Source organism: Aotus nancymaae, unplaced genomic scaffold (genome assembly GCF_030222135.1).
Source record: "Aotus nancymaae isolate 86718 unplaced genomic scaffold, 86718_ANA_hifiasm-v0.15.2.pri h1tg000020l, whole genome shotgun sequence".
NCBI lineage: Eukaryota > Metazoa > Chordata > Mammalia > Primates > Aotidae > Aotus > Aotus nancymaae.
The window spans coordinates 23,142,227-23,166,508 of NW_026988432.1; the positions used below are offsets into that span (position 1 = coordinate 23,142,227).

Below are 24,282 nucleotides of genomic sequence, written 5' to 3' on the forward strand. Positions count from 1 at the left end.
GTTGGGGGGAATCTGAACAAAGCAATTTAACTACAGCAAATTTGCTGAAGCAAATCAGTAAGGTCAGAGTGATGATACACAACAGAGTCTTGCCAAGACCAGTCACTCTGGCTTCTGCATAAAAGACAAAGACAGGAGAGGTTAAAGGTTGAAATAGCTATTTGAAAATGAATGAACTAGCCCCAGTGAAGGTATTGAAGGGTGGATAAAATTTGTTACATTGTAAGAAAAACTGTTACATAGAAGTGTCTGATCTAGGGTAAGGACAATGCAGAATACACTGGGAAGATCAAAAACTAAGTATTTATTTTTTTTTTTTTTTTGGTCCAAACCAAAACAGGAAAACAATCTTAGGGACATATGATTTATAAAGAAAAAAAGAAAAAGAAATGGGAAAATAATAACTTCAAATATCACAGGAAAAATTTCTAACAATATGCTCTACAATGTGTTCAGGTTTAGGCCTCAATTTATCCCAATCACTTTATGATAGGCACTGTAATCCAATATGACATTTAATTAGGCATGAAATATCCAATTTATACATCTAATAGGAAGACACACAGTCTTGCACTTTTGAAGAAACTTCAAGTGCTCAGAAATTATCCACTGTATTGGTCTTTTGCTTTTTTTTTGTCTCCTTTCATGCTACTTGCCTTTTTACAAGTTCACTTTTGGATAGCACATCTACCAAAAAGGTTCTGAGATACAGAGAGTGAAGGGTGGGACAGAAAAAAATGAAACAAAAATTCAAATCTACAAGAGCAATTCTATGTATTTAAAACACAGGAATAAACAGGGAACCTTGTCATGATTTATCTTCGGGCAACCTTTTGGTATAACCACATATAATTTAACAACATATTATACACCATTAAATACTAAACAATACAAAAAACCCACAATTATACATTTTAACAAGAAAGAACATAACTACAATGACATATACTCAAACCCAAGAAAACAGTGTTACTTAATTTGGTCAGAAATCTCTATTGAAAGTAAAGTTCTTATTGATAGTAAAGACAATACAGTTCAGTCTTGAATCTCCATATTGGTGACAACATTGTCCCTTGATCTCAAATAGTTTTTGAAATTAGGCTTTTAAATTGCTATATTTTCATACTCAAAGATCTGAAACATCTTATTAAAATTTCTTAATTTCTTCTATTTTCTTAATATATCTAAAAGAATAAGAGCAAAGGATTGATAAAAATTTTACATTCACAATGCAGCTTTTAAAATCTCATGCTCTCATTTGTTTTAAATTCTCAATTTAGCAGTCTCCATACTGTTATCCTGCTCTTTTCCCCTGGAAACCTAAAAAGGACCCTGAGATATGAAGCTTGTAATTAAATCTCTTATTTAGAGAATGTCTTGAATAGTTATCAGTTCAGATTTATTTTTCTCTGTTGACTCTCCTAGATATTTCTTATAAAAATGTTGGAAGGAATCATTTTGCTAAAATTAATTCCTTTCTTAGGTAAAGGATTAAACCTCTCCATATTTAAAACAAGAGAAAACAATGTTCCTTTCGTAAGCATAATCAAGTTTCTTAAAATTTGGTTGTAAGATTTTAGAACAGGCTTATCTCATTTAGTATTGGAGATATGTTCTCACAGATAGAAGCACGAACCAAATAGGTGCTTTTCAGTCATTATAATTTCCAGGCATAGTATATGTTATGTATGATCAACATATAATTAACATACAATTAGAAGTTACCACGTGATGCCTTTATCTTCTCTGCCTTCTTCAGAACTTGTCTAATAGAGGATTTTGCTAGGCCTAGAACATAACCCACCCAGACCTACCTGATGTTTACCACATAAAATCTGTATTTTTAATAGCCAGGCATACTTTAATCTTCAAAGTAGTTCCTTGTTTGATTATGCAGGCTATTTTCTATGAAGCAGACTATAATCAGAAAACAATGTCAGTGGCAAAAACATCTCCACAGAGCAAACAAAACAAACCTCTTGGTAACTGCCTCTCAAACTGGCCATAGCAGTGTGGTGAAACACTCACTGGCAAAAAAAAAAAAAAAAAAACCCACAGGGCTCACTGTAGAGTTTGACATGTCACTTCTAACAAATATATTAAACGATGCTTTAATAACTTGCAAAAAATGCTTTGACTAAATGTGCTTAGAAATTCCTACTTGACAATAAATCTACTGAGCAAAAATGCTGTCATCTGAGGGAAGTGGTAATTTGTAGTAGTTATATATATTCATAGTATTCTTTAATTTTATCAGGCTGTAATGTACTGTATGAGTTACACTTTATGACTTAATTTTAAGGATTAATAATAAGTGCTTGATAACAACTGCAAAATTGTAGAGTTTTGTTCAGTTCCAGCTAGAGACAAACTTAAGACTACAGATTGTGTTAAAGAAAGCACAACTCTTACAAAATAGCTCTAAAATATGGGTGCTTTCTAATTTTCCATATTCATTTTAAGTTAGTTATCAAATTCCATAAAGCAATTGGTCATTAAGTCATAATTTTCACTAGTTTGAGCTAATCCCAAAATTAAAATCTGGGAAACAATCTAATATCAAAATATTAAATTCTTAAATATACCCCCAAAAAGGTTTTGGAAACTGTTAAACATTAAGATTATCTTATATAGAATCAAAGTACGAATTAAATGAGAAGATTCCCTTAAATGTCACAACACAAAATTCCTTTTAACACTGTATCACTCCACTATTAATGTAATTTTTCAAATACAATGTATCTTAAATATTAAATTTATGAAAACTTAAAAGCAACAGACTTCCATATAGATGAGATACACAATAACAATTTTGATATTCCTTTAAGCTATTTAAAAGTAATGCTAACTATATCAAAAAAAAAGTCTATTTAACTTATGAGATTTTGGATAAAAACCAGTAAGTTTCTTAATGATCCTGAACCAGATAATAAAATGTTAAGTATGCTGAAGAAGGTTAAATCCACACAGGTTTCAAGAACAGAAGTCATCCATCTTTAAATATTAGACATTCGCTGGTCAGAAGACAAAAGTAAGACTTTAGGATATATTGTGGGTCTTTGCAGTTCACATTCTAATATGTTGGCACAAAATAAAAATTGGTGACAAAACCTATGGGTATTTTCAAGTTCAGTGTTTTAGAAATATATAATCATTGAACCAATTACAAAATAATATATGGCTTATATTTACTTTGTCAGTTTATATAATAGAAAAAAATATTTGTTCTGTGGTGACTATTTATTTTGGTGACAGTTTCATTTTCCTCTTCACATTTTCGGTGACTCTTTTCCATTGGCATCATCAACCAGGTCTCTCAGGCGAGATAAATGGTGCAAAGCCCTTCATCAAAAAATATAAAACACATTATAAACCAAGTATTAAGAACTAAATAGCCAACACAGATAGCCAAAAAAAAAAAAAAAAAAAAAAAAGATGGTGATTATGTTAATTACTTTATTCAAAATTGGTATGAGTTATCCCTTATCAAACCTTGAGATCTGAATAACTGAGGGTTAAAATAATTTATCTAAAGTTCTATAAACACTTACTTTAAAAATTACACTATTTGACATTAACCTTTTTAAGATAGTCTCCCAAGTGGCCTAACAAGAAACAACAGGTATCATTTGTATCACTTAACAAAAAGACTTTTTTCAAGTAATTTTTATTACAGCTCTGTGAAATGATACCTTTTCTTTAGGTATCCTGTATATATTAGTTAAGAAGTAAAACATAGAAATAAGTTTTAACATTTACATTTCAAGATAGCTATTTTTTTTTTAAATAACATTTAAGGATTAGTTATAAATCTAAACAAAACTCATTTTTATTGAGTGTGGGGAAGCTGCTGACTACTCCAGTAAGTCTGTATAAAGAAAATAAAATTAAATTAAAAAAAATAAGTTGTGCAGTAACTTCTAGTGTTAGTAATTTCCATTTATGGTGAGTGGAAAGGTAATGACTACGAAACTCTATTCTATAGTCTCTTATACACAGTAGTTGTTCAATAAATGTATAATAAACTACATGTTCCACTTTACCCAGGACAAGGAGATACAAGGAAACTAGTAGTATTAATTACTGCATATGTATCTATTTCTCTGTTCTGTACACTTCTTGGACACTTTTACTCAAATGTAAGAAGAAGACTCTCAATTCTCCCACCTTTTTTGGCAACTTCAGTTAATTTTTGAGATTCTCACCTTCATTGACTAAGTAACAATAATTCAACCCAAAGTTACTAAGCAATCAGAGGTAAAATAACTCAAATTTTACAAGACTCGGCTGGGCATGGTGGCTCATGCCTGTAATCCCAGCACTCTGGGAGGCTGAGGCAGGTGGATCACCTGAGGTCAGGAGTTCAAGATCAGCCTGGGCAAAACACCGTCTCTACTAAAAATGCAAAAATTAGCCAGGCTGTGGTGGCATGCGCCTGTAATCCCAGCTCCAATAAGTCTTCCTAGAGAGCAGATATTTCTCATTGAAGAATATAAGAAAACTGAGTATTTAAGGGAGTAAACAAACCAGACTAAGAGCTTAGAGTATGCTATGGCTAATGAAAGATATCTTAAAACTGGTTAGCCACCCAAATTATTAAAAATAAAAACTGTTATTTGAGGAATGTAAAGAGACATAATAGGACTTTTACCTTAGGAAAGGCCATTAAAGCCCACAAAATATAATCAGTAACTTTTAAAATATTTTAGAAATATTTTAGAAATTTTGAAATACATTTGAAATATCTGAAGTATGAAAAGATGACCATATACCTAACCAGAATATTTTGCAGCCTGGAAAAAGGAATTCTGAGACTGAACTAAATTTAAATTGTCCTTAAAACAGTTAATCTACAGACTGAAAGTAACTTTTGTTAGGTCTAAGATTACTTCCTTACAGTACAAACATCTTACTGATAATACTTTTGAAATGTAAAGACAAATTAAGACTGCTCAGGTAATCCAACAGGATTAATAACTAAAGGCCATCTAACAAAATGTAAACTTACTCTCTCTCTAAAAATGAAACTCCATATACAGGTAAGACTACTGATTGTTTATAGTAGAAAAAAAAGTTACTATTAAAAAAAAAATTTGACCAAATGGTAAAAGCACTTATAGATCAATATTGATTTTTGTGGTGATTTAATGACTTGCAATCCAGTGTTCATTTTCACCAAGAAAAACATCTAGGGTATGTACATTAACTCAGAAAACACATTTAGGTCTGTGACAAATTCAGTATCAATGCTTTAAAGAGCAATGGAAAATTTATGGTCATTCACCTCAAATTTTAAAGCAAAATGACGTCTTCATACTAGATGATCAACTGAGGCCCTGCACTTAGTCTCAATGAGTAATTCACCACTATCATTAATGAGAGAAGTGTTAAAAATACAGACTTCCAAATCAGACTGCCTGCTTTGAATCCCACTTCTTACTAACTATGTAACAGTAGGCAAGGTACTTTACTACTGCATGCCTTTTCTCTAATCTGTATTATGAAGATAATAATAGTATTTACCTCATAGGGTTGTGATGATCACATGAATTATATTCAATAACACTTAGAATACTGACATTTGCTAGTTATTACTATAATTATTCACTGAATTCTACTAGGTATGGAACATTATACCCCAGTACTATGGCAAGCTACAAACAAAGGTGCATTATTTACACCCTGAAGATAGTAAATTGAGAGAAAAAAGTTATCATACATGATATATTTTGACTATGAAAACTATGTATGTATTTATGACAATTAGATTCATAAGTTTACATGTCTAGTGTTTTATTTTTCTACCAGTTCATTCGATCACAGAAGACTAAGCAAATTCTCTAAATACAAAAGGTAGCTTGCCAAGGGATATGGTGTTATTAGAGTAGAAACTTTTAATCTCAGTATTTCCTAAGCAAATCATTCCATCTTCTGAGGACACTTCATAGTCATACAACAAACTCCAAAATAAATACCCTTCTCTTCTGTCAATATAATGACTATACAAACAACTTGTATTTTTCTCCATTTTATTATTTAAGACAATGTGACTAAAAAAATTAGACCTATTTTTATATCCAGGTCATTATACCTACTTTAGATTTCTGTAGTGATGTTCCAAATAACGATCCATTTATTATTATATTTATTCTTGAGAGAATATATGAAAACACATTTCATAACAAGTTACTGTTATAGGATACTCACACAAATACTATCATAAATTATTTCTATTAATACTCAAAATGAGTCATTCATATCCATTGTATTTTAGGGCTCTAAGGCTATCTCATTAGGTCCTTAGAACATTTAGAATAGGAGAAAGCACAAGTTTAAAAGAAAACAGTGTTTTTCAGTGTGATTAAATAGTATGCTCCAAGAGGCTTAAATATGCCTAGCAGTGCTACTCTTAAAACTACTTACTTCTACCCTGTAACTTTGATTTGAGTCAAAGGAATGGCTAAGATGAATTTGTATCCTTATTAACAAAAAATACTCACTTCTGAAGTGACCTACTAATAGGAATCATACTTTCCTTCAACTGTAATTTAGAGACATCATCTTCTGAAACCTGTAATTAAAAACACCAAATACAATGAAATATTTAAAATATTATATAACTATAAAACTAAATGCTATTTAAAATGTGATTAAAACATTAAAAAGTATTTTCTACATTTCCAAATAATTCTAGCAAATAATTTTCAAGACAGCATTATTTTTATTTTCCATTTATTGTAAAAACACTACAACAGCCATTTTTCAACTGTCCTAAAGTATACTTCTACATATACATCCATTAAAAATCAAGTCTTGGCTTAAAATTATGACTTCACTGAACAGGCTTATATCTCAATGATGTTTAAAATGAGAGGGGAAAGGATAGATTACACTCTACATATTAACACTATGATTATTAGAATGTAAGGACAGAAATTAAGAAATACAACTCAAATGTGCAGGTTGTGGAGGTTCTCAAAAGCTGATCATTTGTAATGAAAACTAAATTTCATAAATCTACTGAATAACAATAAAACAATGACAATAAAAAGAGCCATCATTTATTGAACATTTACCACGTACCAAGCACTATACTAAGTACTTTATACAGTTTGTCTCAATTTATCTTCTCAACAACCTCACTGTACAGAAAAGGAAATTGATACATGAAATAAGCCCAGCACAGAAATACAGATACTGAATAATAATCTCACTTATATGTAGAATCTGCATGTGGGGACAGGGAGTTGCAGAGATGTTTGTCAACTAATACAACATTTCAGTTAGACGAGAAGATTAAATTCAAGAGATCTATTGTACAACATGGTGACTAAAATTAATAAAATGTCATATACTTGAAAATTACTAACAGAGTAGATTTTCCATGTTCTTCACAAAAGTATGAGAAGTAATTAGCTTCCCTAGCGATTCCATGATGTTTCAAAACATCATGTTGTACACCAATATATATATATAATTTATCAATTAAAAATAAATAATTTTTAAATAGGAAACTGAAACTAAAGAGGTTAAATGATTTGCACAAATACTGCATTTGCTAATAAGTGATAGAATTAGAATTTACAATTATATTTGGGAAAACAGAAACTCTTACGTTCTTAAACACTATACTTTTGTGGGAAAAAAATTCATCATATAGAATGGCAGTCCAAAACAGAAAGAGATTTTCAAATTCCCAGGAAATACACAAATTGAAAAAATAAAAAGGATCTAAAGTAAAACTTGATATAATTGTATTTATAATACCCAATAAACACATGGTAACAAAATTAAATTTCAAATGACAAAGGTGTGTGGAGAAATCTAACACTGAAAAAGTATTCAGCCGGGCGCGGTGGCTCACGCCTGTAATCCCAGCACTTTGGGAGGCCGAGGCGGGCGGATCACAAGGTCAAGAGATCAAGACCATCCTGGCCAACATGGTGAAACTCTGTCTCTACTAAAAATACAAAAATTAGCCGGGCATAGTGGTGTGTGCCTGTAGTCCCAGCTACTCGGGAGGCTGAGGCAGGAAAATTGCTTGAACCTGGGAGGCGGAGGTTGCAGTGAGCCGAGATCATGCCACTGCACTCCAGCCTGGCGCCTGGCGACAAAGCGAGACTCTGTCTCAAAAAAAAAAAAAAGAAAAGAAAAGAAAAAGTTTTCTAGGCCTCCCTAAATATAACTATCAGAAGATGGGTCATATAGATTCATTTTGTAGATCATTAAAAAACAACTCTTACCACCCTTTCATACTATAGTTGTAACATCATCATAACTAAGATGTTGGATTTATAACCATAAGTTAAATAGAACAATCTGTTTAGAGACAAACACCTATAGAAATCAAACAGAATTAAATGTGAGTAAATTACTTCCTAAAAAAAAAGACTACTGCCACTTACAACATGTGTTATATGGCATGCTTACTAACATAAAACTATGTCTATAAAAAGATGTAAAAATCTTTATACAAATTCACAAATCTCAATTCATAAATCATGTTTGTGCTTACTTGTTTAATCTCTTCTTTTGGCTCTGTGGTCTTATTTTGATTAAAACTTTCTTGTACTGCTTGAAGATTAAATAACATTTGTTTCAGGGCTTCAACAGGACCATGATGTTTGCCTCCAGAAAGAGTACAACTCTAAGGTTAAAAATAGATGATAGTATAAAATTAACCATCCAAACTCAGGGAAAGAAGAGTTTTATTTTGTATTATTTTCCCGTAATAGAAAATTAATGTAAAAATCCAAACAATACATGTCAATAAAGTATTTTAAAAAATCAAAATTGTAATTCACCACTTCCCCATCCCCAGGCCCCAGGTGAAGTTACTTAGAGACAATCATGATTAAGGGTTTGGCGTACCCTTTCTAGTCATTGCTCTTTCAAAATAAATAGCACAAATTTATATTTATGACAAATTCATTTAGCACATGTAAAATAACAAATTTTTAGAACTGAAAAGGTCTTCAGAGGACAGATAAACCAACATGTTCTTTCCAGTTTATCAGGGACTAGAATTTCAAATATAGTATCCTCTGCACACTTTCAAATATGTTTTCATGTACAGAATGCTAGCTTTTCACCCCTTCATGGGACATACATTCCTTCTACCTAAATAACACTCATAGCTTGATTACCACTGACCTTATTTGTGTTCAATGGATGCAACAGTACTTAAGACACATAAGGTGGTCAGGATTCTTTTAAGATAATAAGTAAGGGGGAGAGAGATCCAAGATGGCCGATTAGGAGGAACTCGCGATTGCAGCTCCGAGAGAAAGCGCAGAGGGTGAGTGGACGCCGCATTTCCAGACGGATTTTTACTGCCCACAGACCAGGAGATTCACAGGGGGAAGAGCACCACAGGTCGCCAGAGCTGCTGGCTTGAGCGGTGCGGCCGCTAGTCCTGCACCATGAGGCAGGGAGCAGCGGCTCCTTCTGCAGAGTGAGTGCGACCAAGTCCCCTGTAAGCCAGCAAGGGGAGCTGAAACAGGGAGTCAAGCCAGGAGATTCCAGGGCAAAGAAAGCACCACAGGAAACACAACTGAACCCGGGTCGGTCCAGCTCTGTAGGGGAGGGGCGTCCTCCATTAGGACACACCCTGCAGTTCTCAGGGCAATTTGCCGTAACCAAGGCAACCCGCCACTACAGAGACTCTGTCACTACAGGGGCAGGCCAACATAGCGGAAGCAGTTCTAACTACACCCATATAAACAGGACTGCAGGGAAGTTCACAAGGAAGCTGGGCGGAGCCCACAGCAGCTCAGCGAAGCCTCTGCAGGTTGAGTGCGACTAGACTGCCACCTTGTGGGCAGGGAAAGCAACAACAAGACAGCGGAAAATCATAAAGCCCTAACTCCCTGGGACAGAACACCGGGAGTGAAGAAAAAGGGGGTTTATGAGTTCTGCTGCTGCAGACTTAAAATTACCAAAATCAGAAAGACAGCAACTACAAAGTCAATAGGCAGATAAATCCACAAAGATGGGAAGAAACCAGCACAAAAAGGATGAAAACACCCAAAATCAGAACACTTCTCCTCCTACAAGGGAGGACAACTCCCCACCAGCAAGGGAACAAGACTGGATGGAGAATAAGTGTGATGAAATGACACAATCAGCTTTCAGAAAGTGGATAATAAGAAACTTTCATGAGCTAAAAGAACATGTTCTAACCCAATGCAAAGAAACTAAGAACCTTGAAAAAAGACTTGATGAAATGCTAACGAGAATGGACAACTTAGAGAGGAATATGAGTGAATTGATGGAGCTGAAAAACACAACACGAGAACTTCGCGAAGCATGCACAAGTTTCAACAGCTGAATTGACCAAGCAGAAGAAAGGATATCAGAGGTAGAAGATCAACTCAATGAAATAAAACGAGAAGGCAAGATTAGAGAAAACAGGGTAAAAAGGAATGAACAAAGCCAACAAGAAATATGGGACTATGTGAAAAGACCTAATCTACGTTTGATAGGGGTACCTGAATGTGACGAAGAGAATGCATCCAAGCTGGAAAATACTCTCCAGGATATTATCCAGGAAAACTTCCCCAAGCTAGCAAGGCAGGCCAATATTCAAGTCCAGGAAATACAGAGAACACCACAAAGATATTCCCCTAGAAGAGCAACACCAAGGCACATAATCATCAGATTCACCAGGGTTGAAATGAAGGAGAAAATACTAAGGGCAGCCAGAGAGAAAGGTCGGGTTAGCCACAAAGGGAAGCCCATCAGACTCACAGCAGATCTCTCAGCAGAAACCCTACAGGCCAGAAGAGAGTGGGGGCCGATATTCAACATCCTTAAAGAAAAGAACTTTCAACCCAGAATTTCATATCCAGCCAAACTAAGCTTCATAAGTGAAGGAAAAATAAAATCCTTTGTGAACAAGCAAGAACTCAGAGATTTCATCACCACCAGACCAGCTTTACAAGAGCTCCTGAAGGAGGCACTACACATAGAAAAGAACAACCAGAACCAGCCACTCCAAAAACACACGAAATGGTAAACAGCATCAACACAATGAAGAATCTGCATCAACCAATGGGCAAAACAGCCAGCTAGCATCAAAATGACAGGATCAAATTCACACATAACAATATTAACCCTAAATGTAAACAGACTAAATGACCCAATCAAAAGACACAGACTGGCAAATTGGATAAAAAGCCAAAACCCATCAGTGTGCTGTATCCAGGAAACCCACCTCACATGCAAGGATACACAAAGACTCAAAATAAAGGGATGGAGGAAGATTTACCAAGCAAACGGAGAGCAAAAAAAAGCAGGAGTTGCAATTCTCATCTCTGGTAAAATAGACTTTAAAGCAACAAAGATCAAAAGAGACAAAGAAGGACATTACATAATGGTAAAGGGATCAATGCAACAAGAAAAGCTAACGATCCTAAATATATATGCACCTAATACAGGAGCACCCAAATACATAAGGCAAGTTCTTAAAGAATTACAAAGAGACCTAGACTCCCACACAATAATAGTGGGAGACTTCAACACCCCATTGTCAATATTAGACAGATCAACAAGACAGAAAATTAACAAGGATATCCAGGACTTGAACTCGGACCTGGAACAAGCAAACCTAATAGACATTTACAGAACTCTCCACCCCAAATCCACAGAATATACATTCTTCTCAGCACCACATCACACCTACTCTAAAATTGACCACATAATTGGAAGTAAATCACTCCTCAGCAAATGCAAAACAACGGAAACCATAACAAACAGTCTCTCAGACCACAGTGCAATCAAGTTAGAACTCAGAATTCAGAAACCAACCCAGAACCGCACAGCTTCATGGAAAATGAACAACTTTCTCCTGAATGCAGACTGGATAAACACTGAAATGAAGGCAGAAATAAAGAAAGAAACAGTCAATAGAGTGAATCGGCAACCAACAGAATGGGAAAAAATTTTTGCAGCCTACCCATCTGACAAAGGGCTGATATCCAGAATTTACAACGAGCTAAAACAGATTTACAAGAAAAAAACAAACAAGCCCATTCAAAAATAGGCAAAGGATATGAACAGGTACTTTACAAAAGAAGACATACATGAGGCCAACAAGCATATGAAAAAATGCTCATCATCACTGGTCATTAGGGAAATGCAAATCAAAACTACATTGAGATACCATCTCACGCCAGTTAGAATGGCGATCATTAAAAAATCTGGAGACAACAGATGCTGGAGAGGATGTGGAGAAACAGGAACACTTTTACACTGTTGGTGGGAGTGTAAATTAGTTCAACCATTGTGGAAAACAGTGTGGCGATTCCTCAAGGACCTAGAAATAGAAATTCCATTTGACCCAGCAATCCCATTACTGGGTATATATCCAAAGGATTATAAATCGTTCTACTATAAGGACACATGCACACGAATGTTCACTGCAGCACAGTTTACAATAGCAAAGACCTGGAACCAACCCAAATGCCCATCAATGATAGACTGGACAGGAAAAATGTGGCACATATACACCATGGAATATTATGCAGCCATTAAAAACGAGGAGTTCGCGTCCTTTGTAGGGACATGGATGAACCTGGAAAGCATCATTCTCAGCAAACTGACACAAGAACACAAAATCAAACACCACATGTTCTCACTCGTAGGTGGGTGTTGAACAATGAGAACACACGGACACAGGGAGGGGAGCACTATACACTGGGGTCTGTTGAGGGGGAGTGGGGGGGACAGAGTGGGGGTGGGGAGTTGGGGAGGGATAGCATGGGGAGAAATGCCAGATATAGGTGAAGGGGAGGAAGGCAGCAAATCACACTGCCACGTATGCACCTATGCAACAACCCTGCATGATTTTCACATGTACCCCAAAACTTAAAATGCAATTAAAAAATAAAAATAAAAATAAATAATAAAAAAAAATAAGGGATATTTAAAATTTCTTTTTAAAAGTCTTACCAGTCTATTATTTTACATCTTTCAAATGAGTTTCTGTGCCCTAATAACTATCTACCAAGTAGCAAATAGGCCTCTACAGATGTCTGTAATTTAACATATTTCAGCATAGACTGTGCACCATAAGTACTACTTAAACTTCAATTCTATAGAAAGTTGTTGATTAGCATAAGACACTCAAGGTAAGCAGTATGGTTAAAAAGATTTTAAAGACACTTCTATAGTTATATGAACAGGATATAAGAAACAGGAAGTGAAAAGGTAAAATGCTATAGCCATTGTGGAAAACAAGACAGGAATTCCACAAGAAATTAAACACAGAATTACTGAATGATCCTGCAACTTCCCTTCTAGGTATATATCCAAAAGAAGTGAAAGCAGGGACTCGGGTAGATATTTGTATACCCATATTTACAGCAAAATTATTCACAATAGCCAAAAGATGGACACAACCCAACAGTTCAACAACAGATGAATGAATAAACAAAATGTAGTACATACATACAATGGAGTATTATGCAGTCTAAAAAAAAAGGAAATTTTGACAAATGCTATAACATAGATGATCTTTAAAGATAATATGCTAAGCAGAATAAGCCAGTCACTAACAAGATACATATATAACGATTCTTCTTCCACAAGGTTCCTACAATAACAAGTCCATAGAGACAGAAAGTGAAAAGCTATTTGTCAGGGGCTGAGGAGGGGGGAAATAGGGAGTTAGAGTTTAATGAGTACAAAGTTTCAGTTTGAGAAGATAAAAAAGTTTGGAAGATGGACAATGGTGACAGCTACACACAAAGTGAAGGTACTTAATGCCACAGAACTATACACTTGAAAATGATTAAAATGGTAAATTTTAAATTTTATGTTATGTATATTTTACCGTAACAAAATAAAAACATTTTAAAAAGAAAAAAAAAGGTAAAAGGATCCAGTTAGGCATATACTCCTACACCCTTGGAGATAGTATCTGAAGCATAATCTCCAAATAACCTGCATACAGCCACTATTTTATTTTAGAACTTCGGCTGCCTTAGGCCAACCATAATAGTTACAAAAGGCTGCCTCTGGAATTTATGTCTGAGTTGAGTGACTTTTCATGCAAAGTAGTGGTCAGAGTATCAAAAGAAAACAGAAAACTAGAAAACATATAAACTGTGCCAATGTTAATGAATGTTTTAAAAAATATTGTAAAACCTCCTAATAAATGTCTCTGGGTACATCTCTGTATATCTCCAACTCTTAGAACCTTAGTGACAAACAGAACATAAGGAGAACCCAATATATAGTCATCCCTGGTTTCTTGGGAGACTGTTTCCAGGACCCTGTGTGAATATCAAAATAAATCACAAGCCAAGATACTATATCCAGCAAAGCCTTCCTTCAGAAATGAAAGAGAAATAAAACTTTCTTACATAACCAAAACCAATAGAATTCACCACTACTAGACCAGCCTTACAAGAAATTCTCAGGGGAATTCTACATCTGGAAGCAAAAAGATGGTAATAACCATCATGAAAATACATAGAAATATAAAACTTACTGGTAGAGCAGATACACGAAGGAAAAAGAAAAGAATCAAACACTACTACAGAAAACTACCAAACCATAATGATAAACAATATGAGAGGAAGAAAGAACATACAAACGACCAGAGTACAGTAAACAAAATGACAGGAATACATCCTCACCTATCAATATTAACGTTGAATATGAACAAACTGAATTCCCTACTTAAAATTTGAGATGAACTTCCTGAATGGATAAAAATAACATTGTTCAACTATATGTTGCCTACAAAGAAACTCCATTCACCTTTAAAGATACACACAGACTTAAAGTGAATGGATGGAGAAAGATATTCCATATAAGTGGTAACCAAAAGCAAGGTGGAGTGACTTTACTTATATGAGACAAATCAGACTAAGTCAACAACTGTAGAAAGAGACAAAGAAGGTTGTTATTATGGTTTAAGATTTCATATTACAACTTACCTTTAAGAAATAATCACTTGTTGAATATAAATTAGTATTATTCACTATGGACCTTTTTTTTTTTTAACTCCTGAACTCAAACAGTCCTCTAACCCTGGCCACCCAAAGTGTTGGTATTATAGCTGTGAGCCACCAAGCACAGCCAGACACAGTAAAACAGTATGAAGATTCCTCAAAAAATTAAATATAAAATAGAACTACCATATGATCCAGCAATCCAACTACTGGGTATATATCCAAAGGAAATGAAATCAATATGTCAAAGAAATATCTGCACATCCATGTTCACTGCATTATTCACAATAGTCAAAATGTAGACTCAACATAAGTATCTATCAACAAATAGAAGGGTAAAGAAAATGTGACACATATATACAACAGTATATTATTCAGTCTTCAAAAAGAAAGAAATCCTGTCGTGTGACAAAATGTATGACTCTGGAGGACATTATGTTAGGTAAAATTAACTAGGAGTAGAAAGATAAATATCATAGTTCTCACTTATATGGGAAAGCTTATTAGCTGATCTCAGAGAAGTAGAGTGTAAAATAGTGGTTCCTGGAGACTGGGAAAGGTAGGAGGGAGGTAAAGAATAGGGAAAGAGAAAGTCCTAAACACTAGGACTTATTTCTCCTACCCAGCTATAATTTTTTTTATATATTAAAATTATGTATAATTTTAATATATAAAATTTGTTAGTTTATTGTAGATTCTTTTGGATTTTGCATATACACTATCATGTCTTCTAATAATAGTAATTTTATTTATTTCCAATTCCTGTTATTTTTTTTTCTTTCATCTTTTTTTCTTTCCAATTCTTTCCCTTCAGAAATGAAATAAACTTTATTTCTCCTATCTAGCTATAATTTTTTATATATTAAAATTTTATAATTATATAAATTTTTATATATTAAAAATAAATTATATATAAATTTTTATATATTAAAAATTATATAAATATCATTTTATATATAAAAATTTATATATATAAAAAATTATAGCTAGATAGGAGAAATAAGTCCTAGTGTTCTAAAGCAATATCAGCTGACTATAACCAACAACAAATTATCATTTATTTCCAAATACCTTAAAGAGAGGATTTTAAATATTCCCAACACAAAGAAATGATAACTATTTGAGATGATGGATATGCAAATCACCCTAATTTGATCACTATATATTCATGGCTCATCACATCACCATGTATCCCATAGACATGTATGGTTATTATGTGTTAATTAAAAAATTTAAAATATTATAAAAAATAATATGATCAATAATTCTGAGAGGAATGATGTGTATTTGAGGAGATGATTTGAGTCTTTTTTTGCTTTATCTAAGTAACTTAAGAATATCTACATATTATTCATAAATCTTTTAATAAGTTTTAAAACTTTTAATTTCACCCACCTGATTATCATTATTTAGAAAGTCTTCAAGAACTCCTTTAGCACTCTTTGCCCTTGAAGTTTGTTGAGGACCATCATCAGAGTTAACAGGAACAGGAGATTTGCTAGAGAGGAATTAAAGGATGCAAGATAGCAATTAAATTCCCAATTTCTAAAAAGTAAACAGTATACGATTTAAGAATTCTCATTTAAGTACAAGTAGGTACCAAGAAATAATAATCATGGATGTGATTCATATTAATGTTGTATGGTAATTCCCTCATCCTCTCCCTAAACTGATACCAGAATCCAACCCCTTATCCCTCTGCTTCTCTCTTCAAGCTTTGAGAAAACACTATGAAGAAACTGAAGATACTAGTATTCAGCTAAACAAGCCCTGAACTACAAGTATGCTCCAAAAGTTCACTTTGTTTGAAATAAACAGTACATTTTTCCAATTAAACATTGTTACCAGATAATAACCAAAAACCCCAGAAACTCATAAAAGTTTTTACTAGAATGGGAGTTACAACTCCTACTTGAAGGCAACAGAACAGACTTCACCTTTATAACTGGTATTAACATAAAGGACTGATTATTCTGAGAAAAGAATTCTGAAATTAACATTCCTGCATGCAATCTTAGTCCCACTCACTGTATGACCTTAGGTAATTTATCTGAATTTCGGTTTCAACAATTGTCATCCCCTCTATCTCATAGACACAGTGCATAAACTAACTGAGTTAATTTTCTATGTACCTAGTACATTTAATAGATAATAAATACCCATTTATTTCCTCATATTCAAGGGGCAGTAGAGGAAAGGGTATCTCCAGCAAAAACAAGAATGTCCCCAGAATCATATTCTATTAAGTCACAAAAATGAATTCAATCTATTTCTCTCTTATTCATATATTACTATAAGGTGTGTAACTCAAGAACTCAGACATCTTAAGAATCTTTTTTTTAACATTTACACAATGCTAACGTTTTTATTTAACAAGTATGCTTCTTTATTGACATATTTGATTTCTAATTTACAACCTATTTCATACTATCAGGTACTCCTTTCCCCCATTCTTTACCAACACTTTGTATATCCACTGTCTGTTATTAAAAAACATTTACCAGATTGTTAAAGATGGGTGGAGGGTACATAGGGTTCATTATACTATCTTTCAACTTTTGTAATTTATGTTAGCTTTTCCATAATAAAAAAGTATTTTTAGAAAAAGCAATGATCTGGTTGTGGTTTTACTCTACCACTTAGAATACTACCTTGAGTACTTTCTATTCAATTTTGTTTTTGATGACAGGTTTACAATAATTTGTCAATCTCAAACTGAGATCTATTCCTTCTCAGCAATTCATCACTAGTTTTATCTACAAATATACCCATCACAATATAAATTCAGTCTTCCAAAAGTGAATTATTATATGTAAGGTACTGAGCCAATCTATTGATAATATTAATTATGCAAGCTAGAAGTTATATTACCAAATTATAAAATATATTAATTGCATTCAAAAAATTTAAGCACCTCTGATACTACTTGCTTGCCCATTTTGGTTCCAATTAAAAGAAAAGTATTGCAGCTATGATACTTTATTAATACACAGCACAAGTGATAAAATAAGCAACTAGGAAACAAGAAAAGTAAGAGAAGTTAAGTATTATGTGAACTTGTTATCAACCTAAGTTTAAATATACATTTCTCCAGTTGAAACAACTGGAGAAATGAAGCTAAAAGGAGAAAATAAAATATCCTAGATAATCATCACCACTACTAAAATTTATGAGAGTGCTCATCTTAGTTCAGAAACTTCATATTCATTTTCTGGTGAAATTAATCTTCACAACAACCCTGAATCAGACATTATTTCTCCATCTTTAAAGTTTAGAGAAGTCACGTAAATTATACAAAGCCATACAGCAAGAAAGTGGCAGAGGTAGGCTTCTAAATTGGAATTATAGTCAATCTCTACATTCTGAAAAGAGACAGTCAACTGAGAATAAAAAACGAATCCAGGAACTGATAGACTCTCTATAACAAAATGAAAGTTTAGACAAGTAAAGATAATAAATTATGAGAGCCTAAGGCATGATATGAGGTTAGCAATAATGCATTTATGGTTAAAAAAAAAAGTATCATCATTTAAGGAAAACAACAACTAAAAGGGAAAGTAAAATGTAAATAAATTTATAACTCTATTATATGGAGAGGAAAAACTTAGAAGAAAATAACACAGATTTTATAATACTACTCTGCAAAATAATTTTTTCTGGTTTTAATCCCTGATATTAAGATGCTTATCAATACTTTATAATGAAACAAAATGAACACATAACAAAGACAGATGTTATATAACATACCTAAGGTTATGAAACATTACACCATCCTGTGGTTAATAAATGAAAAATGCAATTTAAAGCAAGTAACACAAAGCTAAGTTCTATGGAATTACAATATTATTACCATTCATTTAAATATAAATCAGATATTCATGACATTTTTCACTTGGAAAACTAAAGTTTTTCCATTGTCACTTACTTACAAAGTAACAGGAACATTTTCCCATGATCTTTCTGCTTCAAGTTTATCTAACGAGCAAGGACTGCCATCCTTTTTCATAGACTTTGGTAATTCTTTAGTACACTGCTCTAGATTTCTCTTGGCCTTCAAGATAAGCAATTCAATTTTGTCACCTAATTTTAAAAGATGACTATTAGTCCTTGAAGAAAAAAGTTAATGCAAAGCATAACAAAATCTCACAAACAAGTCAAAATTCTGATAATCTGGAATGTATATTCATCTATAACAGCAAATTAAGATGTGACATTTCAAGCAAAGAAATAAGTGGGAGAAAAGACATTTTCTAGTTACAAAATGCTGTATGTGAAGATTATAAGCATTCTAAAAAGATTACATGAAAACAAGACATAAAAGCTCCCAGATATTACCTCAACTTTACAGCACTTGTTTTGGTTTTAAAAAAAGAATAAAACAATAAGCTATAAACAAAGTATTACCACTGAATGGCTGTGTGGATTGTCCTGGGAGAAGCAGATTCTCACATCGACACTGGGTATGTTCAAAATCACATTTGTATTCATTAACTAATTCTTTATCATAACTCAAGGAATTTGAAAACTTTGAGGGTTCAAAAGAATATTCAAAACAATCTAATTTATTAACAAGCTGAGAAGTTCCTTGTGCCTGATGACTATGTCTAGGGGGACACTGATCATCTTTAAATATTTTATAAACCCTTTGACTATTTGCATCAGGTAGCAAATCTTGATTGTGGAGCCAGACTGGGTATTTGAAATCAGGTATACTAGTTATCTCTGAAACATTAAGGTCAGATTTCTGGCTAGTGAGCCATCTTGGATAATTCTTTTCAAGATTGTGTTCTGAACTGTCCTTGAAAGACGATTTCTTACAATTATTAGTCCTATTGATAAGTTTTGGGTTTTTCAGCCTACCACATTGCTTTCCATTTATATTTGTGCGTACAACAGGAGTAACTATGTTATCTTTGTCCACAGGAGTGGAGGGTCCTTGAAAATTTGGATTCTTTTCAGTGTCCAATGAACCCAGTATTCCATGGCATTTCTTGTTTTTCTTCCTCATTCGGTGACTTGGTCTAACATAAGTAAAAGAAAATGATCCATCTGCTGGGAGTCTTAATAGATCATCAGTTGTTAGGCTCATAGAGTCTATGTCATTAGTAGTCTGTCTTTTATAGGATATGAAGTTTGAGTGCTTTTTGCAATCAAGGTTTTCAAAAGCTGAAAAACAAAGAACAGTTCTGTTTATCTTTATTGTATACAAATATTTTACAATATCCAACAGTAAATGAGAATTAAGAATTTGAGTCATTTTGCTGCTTTCCCCTTATCCTCACTAAAGCTTTAAAAGCATAAAAGGTATAGGTTGATAAAATAGGATGTGCTTTCTTTCTCACATGATTTTTCAATCTGTGTTACTTAATATCTACATGTTTCTCTCCAACCTCCTGAATTTTCCTGTTCTCTAATTTATTGTTTCTTCAACTTTTTTCATCTAGACCTGATACACTAATACAATCATAGTAACATTGGTCACTCAATACTGACTGCAGCATAGAAAAAATATGCTATTAAACTAGGTGGAAAAATAACTTGCTCTGTCACCTACAAACCCTTCAGTGGCATGGATTACACAGAGAGAACAGCTGTTCTAATTCCCTTCCTCTGGAATATATTGACCACATCCCTCTAAGTGAGGAATACAAACTTCTTCATTCTAGAATCATTCTGTAAGTGTTCAGTAAAGTAGCAATTGACTTATTAACAATTGCATGTTCCAAACTTGTCTTCAAGGAAGCTTTATTATGGACAAACTCTTAACATCTTGTGAATATTACTGTTCCATAGAGAATTACATAATCATTTTACAAAAACACCCAGATCTCAATACTATAATAGTTATTTTTACTCCAAAATAACAAAAATAATGTCGAGCTGTACAATACTACAGTACATTTCTCAAATGCTTCAAAACATCTGAACATAAATAAAACATAAAGAACAAAAGCATACCATTGTTTGGTTTGTAACTATAGTTGCAGAACTGTGGCATATTAGTAAAACCCTCATCAATGTTAATTTTTCCAGTGCTTGCACCAGGATACATTTGGCTTAAATCAAAATCATCAATATAAGCCTGTAGAGCTTGAGAAGCAGATCTGTAGAGCTTATCTTTATAGTGAAAAGAGCCATCAGAATGAGAGGAATTACTACCACTCAGGCTGCAGCTTGCCAGCAGCGAAGATACTGAAGATTCCCGAGAACAATGTCTATGTTTTGTGTTTGATTTTGCCATGGCTTCTTCAAAGTGGATTATTTCTATTCATTTCCCTTAAAAATAACTGTAATACAAAAACAAAATGTTAAGGTGCCATTAAAAATAGTGACCATACACAAACAAAATTACTAAATATTTCAACCTTTATAATTTTCTTTAAAGAATAAAATCTATTATCTATAATAGACACTCCTTGTTAGGAATTGTAGATTTTTTGTTCCCTTTATTATTGTGAATTCCTTCATCAATGATTTAGAAAACATTTTCTGAGTACCTACTATGTGCCTAGAAGTATGTATACAAAAGTTATCTGAGAATATACATGGAAAATACCAAGGAAAGAGTACTTACTTTTTAAAAAGTCTTAAAAACTACTTATGAACAGTCTTTTCTCTCCTGGTGATATATTCTATGACATCACAATACCTAAAATTCCCCTATACATAATAGTTTTCAAATCATAAGCCTACCACCATGTGCTGCAGATAATAGTGTTCAACAAAATTTTTAAAGCCATCAAATGAAGTATTCAAAACAAGAAGGCACAGTGGAGAATATTCACTTTCAATGTTGTAAACACTAGTATATTTTCAACATTTAAATCTATAAATAAACTGCAGGTCTTATACCGGAATGAGCTAGTAATATGTACTCTTCCTAAAACAGTTAATAATCATTCCTGACCTTGGTTTTTGGTAACACCCTCCGTATTTTCAATTCTTACATTAAATGGATTCAGTTCACTTCTTTTAAAGGAAGCATAAATAGTGTGAAAATCAACTCAATGTATTGTTCTTACTGTTTTTCCATTATTGAGAGAATCCCTGTCCGCCTCAGTACAGTAATAGGATGTATATTTGAAAAACCTAAGAAATAACAGAATAAATCGGCATTAATTCAGTCCATGATATGACATTCTTTTTAAAATTAAATCAATGGATTTCCTATACTAAAAAAGGATTAATTTTGAGGACTTAACAATGCTATGATGTTATAATGTTTAATTTTTGGCTATAATTTTAGAAATATTTAAGTTATAAAAACTTTTAATGTAATCTTAGTAATCATCAAAATTTGGCTTTAAAATATCCAGTTTTCTAATTAAATAAGAGACAGGGTAAAATGTCATCCTACCACAGCGTTAGAGCATGCAGTGGCCATTACAAGAGATGTGACCTTGGTCAGTGCAAATGGCAAAACATAAGGTAACAGTTATTCAGCCTCATCGATTTCTCTGAATGCTGAAATACTGGCATATCTCTGACGAATGGCTAAACTAAGCCAGCTTTACACTTTCCATATCCCTTTTATTTAAAGAAGTTTAAATTCACTTAGGCAAATGTATTTGGATAAGCCTGACCAAAGGTTTTCCCTCCTTGAATGCAGAACAGGCTACTGATTTTATTTTACAAAACCTTAAAAGAGAAAGCTGTTGTACTGGTCTCCTTAAGTGGTGATACCATTTACTAGATATTTCAACTCAAAGGACGGAGAAAAAGAAAATGTACAATTTAAGTTTTATTATGAAGTTTTCAAACTTTTTCCCCAAAAAAAAGAATGCAAAAATAGAATCGTTCAATAAACCCCTATGCACTCAACAACCTGCTTCCAACAATCACTGAACATACCCCAATTGTGGCTGAAGTGGGGAGAAGTGGGTGGAGGTACGGTATTGTAGATTTTTTATCTTTATTATTGTGAATTCCTTCATCAATGATTTAGAAAACATTTTTGAGTATCTGTTATGGTATGGTACCCACTCACTTCCCCCCACTTCAGCCACAGGATTATTTTGAAACCCACATATCTCATGCAAATTCCATATATCTTACCATTTTCTCCATATAGGCTTCAGTTCGAATGTCCAAAAAAAATTCATCACGCAGAACAGAATGTTAAACTTATTGACAAAAAATTTCAACTACCTTTGATTCAAAAACAGAACGTTCAGTGTTAAATGGCCAATGGGAATATCACACAGGAAATTAAGAACAACTCTTGGACATAGCTCTGTGACTGCTAAGTTAGGAAAGGGAATGTGTTCATTCGGCAGCAGAAAGCCAGGAACCCACGGACCCAGCCTGCGAAGGGCGCCCGCCCCCTGCACTGCGCATCTTCCCCTACCCTGAGCGCAGTGGGTTCCAACTTTTCCAGTCACATCCAGGCGACACCCTCCCTTTAGAGTTCCACCACCCGTTAGTCACAGACACAGACAAGGTTTTCAATGAGATGTTCTTCACTCCGAAACCATTTATTCAGCAGCCAGGGCGACCACCGCAATGGATGGACGGAGAAGTGTTCGAAGGCGACCGCCCCAGAGCGCAAGCCCCTACCCGTCGCCACCTCAGGTCCCCAGATGGCCGTGTCAGGCCCCTTCGCGGCGTCCCGGGACCCTTCCTCGCCCAAGGGGCACTTCCCCTACAGTGTTCTTCCTTCCACAGAGATTACGGACGCGACTCCCCTCAGGAGACGTCTCCTTCTCTTTCCCCGCCACCCCCCTTTCGCCTCTTCTCGGCTGTCACAGTATGGGACACCCCTCGAAAAGACACCCTCCTTTCCGGCCTAACTCACCCCTAAGGCCCGAAAGTTAAAAAAAAAAAAAGAAAGAAAGAAAGAAAAAGAAAACGCACACTTCCACAGTTCGCCGCCGCAAGCCCAGGCCTGTTACCCGAAGCGAGACACCACAAAGCATCCCCAACGCGGACACCTCCCCGCCTCAGGCTCGGCTCACTCGTTGCTTCCTCCGCCGTCACGGCGCAGCTCGACGCCCGCGCTCGCTTTCAAACCGCCCCAACATGGCGCCGGCCTGCGGTGCGCATGAGCGGCAGTGGGGCGCAGGGCACGAGCGGAGGCGAGTAAGCGGCCGGAACAGAGAAAAGACAGCTGTGGGCGTTAGGTCGCGGCCCCTGCTGGGAGGTGCAGTTTCTCCCTCCTTTCTGGTGCTGGGAGGAGTGGATCTGGGCTGCGTCCAAGTCGCTGCCCCCCACGCCCTCCAAACCTCAGTCACAGCTATTCTCGGCCAGTTTGCTTCGGCCGGCCCCGGGGTTTGCGGGAGGGGACTAGGTGCGGAGGGAGACTTAAGGACGCTGGTGGCAGTCG

General features: G+C 34.5%; 1 protein-coding gene across 4 annotated transcripts; it reads right to left on the reverse strand.

Annotated features, from left to right (window-relative positions):
* Positions 1-284: 284 nt before the first annotated feature.
* CUNH18orf54 (chromosome unknown C18orf54 homolog) lies at positions 285-23,962 on the reverse strand. Of its 4 annotated transcripts, none has more exons than XM_012464271.3 (10): positions 23,814-23,962; positions 23,016-23,108; positions 21,983-22,049; positions 20,919-21,247; positions 19,821-20,126; positions 18,890-19,040; positions 16,356-16,458; positions 8,516-8,647; positions 6,501-6,571; positions 285-3,342 (listed from the first exon to the last, which is right to left on the reverse strand). In XM_012464271.3, the coding sequence occupies exons 4-10, from the start codon at positions 21,199-21,201 to the stop codon at positions 3,270-3,272; spliced, it is 1,119 nt and encodes a 372-aa protein (XP_012319694.2). In that variant the 5' UTR covers positions 21,202-21,247; positions 21,983-22,049; positions 23,016-23,108; positions 23,814-23,962; the 3' UTR covers positions 285-3,269. The 4 variants fall into 4 exon arrangements, with proteins under 4 accessions (XP_012319694.2, XP_012319693.2, XP_064235218.1 ...); XM_012464270.3 differs by having other exon boundaries at positions 19,365-20,126; XM_064379148.1 differs by lacking the exon at positions 23,814-23,962 and adding an exon at positions 23,755-23,788 and having other exon boundaries at positions 19,365-20,126.
* Positions 23,963-24,282: the final 320 nt, after the last annotated feature.